Source organism: Primulina eburnea, chromosome 7 (genome assembly GCF_022965805.1).
Source record: "Primulina eburnea isolate SZY01 chromosome 7, ASM2296580v1, whole genome shotgun sequence".
Taxonomy (NCBI): domain Eukaryota; kingdom Viridiplantae; phylum Streptophyta; class Magnoliopsida; order Lamiales; family Gesneriaceae; genus Primulina; species Primulina eburnea.
Genome location: NC_133107.1, coordinates 9,748,798 through 9,754,944, shown reverse-complemented (window position 1 = coordinate 9,754,944; position 6,147 = coordinate 9,748,798). Strand labels below are relative to the sequence as shown.

General features: G+C 33.8%; 1 protein-coding gene across 2 annotated transcripts; it reads left to right on the top strand.

Annotated features, from left to right (window-relative positions):
* Nucleotides 1–311: 311 nt before the first annotated feature.
* LOC140837199 (uncharacterized) lies at nt 312–4,517 on the top strand. 2 transcript variants are annotated; one of them, XM_073203266.1, is made up of 6 exons: nt 312–511; nt 1,162–2,760; nt 2,925–3,104; nt 3,267–3,389; nt 3,524–3,673; nt 4,073–4,517. In XM_073203266.1, the coding sequence occupies exons 2-6, from the start codon at nt 1,168–1,170 to the stop codon at nt 4,211–4,213; spliced, it is 2,187 nt and encodes a 728-aa protein (XP_073059367.1). In that variant the 5' UTR covers nt 312–511; nt 1,162–1,167; the 3' UTR covers nt 4,214–4,517. The 2 variants fall into 2 exon arrangements, with proteins under 2 accessions (XP_073059367.1, XP_073059366.1); XM_073203265.1 differs by having other exon boundaries at nt 1,158–2,760.
* Nucleotides 4,518–6,147: the final 1,630 nt, after the last annotated feature.

The window sequence follows — 6,147 nt, the reverse complement described above, 5'->3', positions numbered from 1 at the left end:
GATGAAGATAATTAAAATTATACAAAAGTTTTTGTGAGACGGTCTCACCAGTCAATTTTATGATATAAATCTCCTATTTGAGTCAACAATGAAAAAAAAATATTTTTTATTTATGTAAAAAATATTGTTTATTATTCTAAATATAGTCACAGTTGACTCGACTCACGGATAAAAAAATCTGAAAGTCATATTCAAACGGCTTATGAAATAAGTAGTTAAAAATTTCTAATTTAATGAATAGCTTGTCCAGTACAAATGGAATAAAATGGTTTTCTATACTTATATTATGGTTAGTTGTTGCAATAAAAAATTGACCCTGTAAACGCCGTCGTCGTCTTTTTTAGGTTAATTAAATTCTCTGTTCAATCAGATTCCCCATCCCCAATTTCAAACTTTAGGGCTTCAAATCTCAAGCCGTACGTTACACGATTTTCATCCATCCCTTCCGCGCCTGTGAAGTTTTTCTCATGTATTGGAAATATTGGCAGTTAAACATTTCGGGTTTTCGCAGGTAAATTTTCGATGTTTTCTCGAATTTATGTAGTCTGTATTGCCGTGTGCTTCTTAGTATCTTGATTTTTTTGGGAGTTGGTATCGATCAAATACGTGTGTTGGGTGTACAAGGGTTTCCGGATTGGATTTTTGAAGGCGGTTAGTGGTTGATTAGTGTCTGAGCTCCAATTGATTTATTAATGATGATGAATAGATTTTAGTTTGTAAAGAAAATTTGGGAATCGGGAGTTGATGGCATGGCTTATCAGCTACGACATAATTGGTGGTTTTGAATTTAATTCACTTTTTCCTGATCACTAGTCCTTAAGTTGCGTGGGTGATTTCTCTTGATATGTAAACTTCCTCTCCTTATGGATTGGAATATGACAGATAGAGATCGACATAGGTGGAGCTGCTATTAGGGCCGTGGAATCATATTAAGAACATTATTGAAGTGTACTGTGTATTAATAATCCCTCTCCCCATAAGCATCAGCACCGATTCCCATCTTGTTATTTGCTAAATGTTGATTTAAATCCACTCTGAGTCTGTCTGAAAAGTAGTAAAGTTTGTCCGAGTTTCTTTTATGCTAATGATCTGTAACATCTCCTCAATTTTATTTCCTGGAAATTACTTGAATGACGCACTGACTAGTTTTGATTCAGGAAGTGAAAAATGAGAGGAGCATTTACCGGCCATTCACATTCTAGACCCTGTTTTGGGAGGAAAACATTGAGAAGGTGCAGGAATAGTGAGGAAGCTGATGATGTTATTCTGATTGATGTTGACTCTGATCACTTCGACAATGTCATTATCATCGACGTTCCTGATTCTTTGCCGAAGAAAGGGCAAGGTTCAAATATACTCAGGAAAGACAAAAACGGGCCATTGCAGACTATAATATACATAGATGATGATGATGATGGCCCAGACAAAATTAATTCTTTTGCTGGTGCCTCTTCTAGCAGGAGTTTTAAACCTCCTGCGGAAGGCTTTGAAGTCGTGGATGCCGAGGAAAACCCATTTATTCAAGATAATGTAACTCCAGTTAGGTTATCAAAATGTAAGCGTACCTATTCAGGGAAAGCTTCTGCTGGAAAAGGATATGGTTTGAATCTGGACTCGGAAAACAAGTCATCTGCTAACGATCACCCTGATTGCGAGTTAATGGAAGATATTTCTGGAAAGGTTCAAGAACAGTGGGAAAAGGCATTCTATAGGAGAAAAAAAGGTATTATTAATGATCAATTGGGCATTAGAAGTCAGAATGGAGCTTCAAGGATTATGAATGATAGTAGCCATCAAACTGTTGGAAGAAAAGGTGAGAATGATAAACATACGAAGGCTCCATATCATTTCCGTACAGGAAATTTCAGTAATGAAGACGAAGGCACTTCTCCTCCTAGTGAAGAAGAGGATGCATTTTACACCTACGTATCAGTAGATGGTTCAAGTTATAGAGGCCAACATTCTCCTTCCATTCATACTGAGCCGGAAGATCACCAATATTTTGAACCAGGAAGTTCCAGCTGTCACAACGGGAAAAGATTCAGAAAATCATCATCTTATTCTTCTCATAATGAACAGGAAACTAAGGAAGTGGAAAAAGCTAAGTCGTGTTTTGATGGGAACTCTAACAATGGCAAAGCTAGTTCAGTTAAAGATGACGTTGCCATCAGCAAATGTCAAAATTCCGTTGAAGTTGAAGCTGACCCTCTCAATCTTTGCCCAACCCATGAGTTCTCCCAGGTTGCTGCTACTGGATGTGTTAATGAAATGGAGCATTTGGAATCATGTGATCCACATGAATCTGAAAGTGTTGAGAAGACATATAATTTAACATCTGTAATATCTTCGTTTATGAGTTGTACATTACCAGATAAACAAAGAAATTACAGTTTCACTCCTGCTAGTGATGCAGTTGAATCTGTCTCTGCAGAGTCATCCTGGTTCCAAAATTCCTCAATGGGATCAAGAGATGGCATCAAGAAAGGGTGTCGTGGGGAAAATAGGCGGGCAGTTGATGTTATATCGTTATCTGGAAACATACATGTACATATTAATGAAGCAAAAGTTGGATTAGATGAATTTGTTTTAAATTGTGGAGAGGAGGATAAAGATGATGATTTTCATCCTGAAAATGGACACACAGTGGATTCTGTGGAGAGTTGTATGCTTGGCGAACGTGAAAAGTTTAAGGAAACTGATGAATACAAAAGAGCTTTGGAGGAAGAATGGGCTTCCCGGCAACAAGCACTAAAAATCCAGGTTTATATGCTTTTATGTTTCTTATAAATCCTCTTTGCTGAACATTGTTTGCAGATGTTTTTGTCCACTTTTTAGTTTCAACTTATGTTGTGATTCAGTGAATAAAGTTTTACTTGTCCAATAGAGAGAGTTTTGCAGATGATTTACTCTTTCTTCTTTTGTAGGCTGAAGAAGCTCAACATTTGCGCCACTTGCAGAAGAGAAGCAAAGATGAAAATGGACACAATATGGATTCTGTGGAGAGTTGTATGATTGGCGAACGAGAAAAGTTTAAAGAAACTGATGAATACAAAAGAGCTATGGAGGAAGAGTGGGCTTCCCGGCAACAAGCACTAAAAATCCAGGTTTATATTGTTTCCTGTTCTTTATAAATCCTATTTACTGAACATTGTTTGCAGAAGTTTCTGTCCACTTTTTAATATGACATTACGTTATCATTAGGTGAATATTGTTTTACTATCACTATAACGATAGTTTTGCAGAGAATTACACGTTCTTTTTTGTAGGCTGAAGAAGCTCAACACTTGCGCCGGTTGCTGAAGAGAAGAAAAGCTGAAAGTATGCGTTTGATGGACATGGAAAGAAGACAAAAGGAACGTATAGAGGAAATGCGAATTACTCAAAAGAAGGTTTGCGAGATCTTGTTCTGTTGTAAAATTCCTTTTTATTTGTTCACTTGTTATGTTTTTTGTGTGTTGTATAGTAAGATTTATATGAAGATTGTATCTTAGAATCAATGAGGGTTAATTAACTTGCTTTCTAGGATGAGGAAAATATGAACTTGAAAGAGGTAATTCGCGCTAAAGTTAGAAAGGAGCTCAGTAAATTGGAAATGGCATGCCAAGATATGGCTTCTCTTTTGCATTCCTTTGGAATCCAAATGGAGGGTTGGCCTAATCCATCGCCACAAGAGGTACTTTACCTTTATACGACTAGCACATTAACTTGATTACATTTCTGAATCCTTGGGCATATGGATGGTGCTGTGTTGACTTAATGAGTATGTCTTTTCCTTTAACATCATTTTAGTTCCCTTCTTAATTCTGATTGAAAGTTTTTCAACAAAGTTCGCAATATATGCATGCTTTTCAAATGATAAACTTTTGTGGAATAAAACATTTGATTTTTTGCTTTGTAAAATCATCTACTTTTTGACTGTTTTATGTGACAGTTATTTTCTTTGGAAACTTGAATTACTTTGAAACACAGAGCATGGATTTGAAATTTAACTTCAATCCCAAGGGGATTGTGCGTGCATAATTTAGTTGATACTTCCATCAAATAGATTACTCGATGTCTTCAACTTTTTCAGGTACAAACGGCATACAAAAAAGCTCTGCTTGCCCTTCATCCAGATCGAGCCTTACGATCTGACATCCATCAGCAAGTCGAAGCTGAGGAGAAATTCAAGCTTATGAATCGTTTCAAGGAGAAATTTTCATCTGTTCTATGAGACTTCGGTGAGTTTCAAACATGTTTATATTCACAATTCACCAAATCCTTTTGTTTACGCTTTGGCGGTAGGGATTAGAAACACGAGGTTCGATTCAGCTATTTCGGTTAGATGCCTCAAGTTCTGACATCCTTTTTCCAGAAGAGGCTGTATTAATTGTTGTTGCAAAGGTTTTTATTTCCCCTCCTCTGCTTTATTTTCTGTCAGAGTAGTGAATTAATTGAGAAATATTTTGAACTTTGAAGACATCAAACGAGATAAAGTTTTGGTAGTTTTATTGTAACATAATTTTTTTTTTTGCGTAGATTTCGTATTCTATGCAAACTGGTCAAGGGGTGGAAGCAGTTAATAAAAAATCGGAGATAAAAATATATGAAAAACGCAAATAGATGAATGGAATAATTGAAATTCAGTATGAATATCTAACTTAGGAATATAAATAATGTTCACATTATGCAAGCATGGGGTGCTATGTAGGATATGAAATAAAATAATGAAACCAAATGTTCATTCTAATGTCACTTCGTCTGTTCCATATGCTATTCGAAAATATTTCCTGAGTCTATTTAAACTATTACTCGAAAATTTGAAAGTTCGAAAAGATCGAAATATATTTATTTAGTTTATAACTACATTAAGATTATTAAAATATTAAAGTCCGCAAATGTTTTACGAACTATTGCTTAATAAATTGAACATATTCAAATCAAGTTTGGATTCAATAATTTCAAATTCTAATATTTTTCGTATTCAGATCAAATAGCGTTTGAGGCGTAGTTTCGTGCTCCTTTCAGTGTCTTTCATTAGTATCTCTGTTCAACTTGTGAATTGGTTCATCAATTGAGGTTGGACTTGAAGATATTTATTTATAAATATATTTCCAGTTCCTCCATGAGTTCGATTCACAAGTTTTAGATCATAAAATCTAATGAATATGCTTCTTGTACGACGATCTTACGAATCTTTATCTGTGAGACGGGTCAATCTTACCGATATTCACAATAAAAAGTAATAATCTTAGCATAAAAAATAATATTTTTTCATGGATGACCCAGATAAGAGATATGTCTCACAAAATACAATTCGTGAGATCGTCTCACACAAGTTTTTGTCAGATTTAATTTATTTACAAAATCAATAATATAATTTTTATATGATAATAACAATCGTAATATATATATTGATAAAATATTTTTAAATATAATCTAGAGCTGGCGAGTTCATAAACAATAATTTGCTCACTTACGCTTCTATTTGATAGTTTTTACTTGAGTATAGTGATTTGAAAATCATTGCATAAATAAATGACATCCACTCATAATCCACTATGGACTAGGAAAGTAGAAGGAGAAGGGAGTCAAGGGACCTTTTCATTAAAAAAAATCTTAATTTTTTGTTGGACATTTTCTTAGTCTTCTTTGAATAGAAGTAATGCTCAATAATTGTTGCCTATAAAATCAATTTTTCATACTTAATATTATTTTATCTATTATTTTATCAATAGCTCTTTTATATTAGGATTGAATTAGAGTTTAGAGAGTGGCTGAATAAACTATTTAAAAGATTTTAAGATTAAAAGAGCTACAATAGTTTGTTTTTGAAATGCTCACAAATAAATCGAGTACCGAGAAATTAAATCGAGTTTGGTTCTAAAACCAAGCAGAAAAAACTTAAAATAATCCCTCTAAAAACTGATTAAATATTTTGAAAAGTATTTAAAAAATTATGTAAGTTGAAATGATAAGAATGATTTGGTCAAAATATTTTATCAAATATTTTGTATTAAATATTTTGGTATTTGAAAAACACATAAAATTCTTCAACTATGTCTGCCAAAAACAATAGAAAAAGTAAATAAATGCGATAATGAATTTGTTTATGGATGTTTGGAAATTAACAACTCAGACTTCATCCTTTCTTTCCCTTGAAAAGAA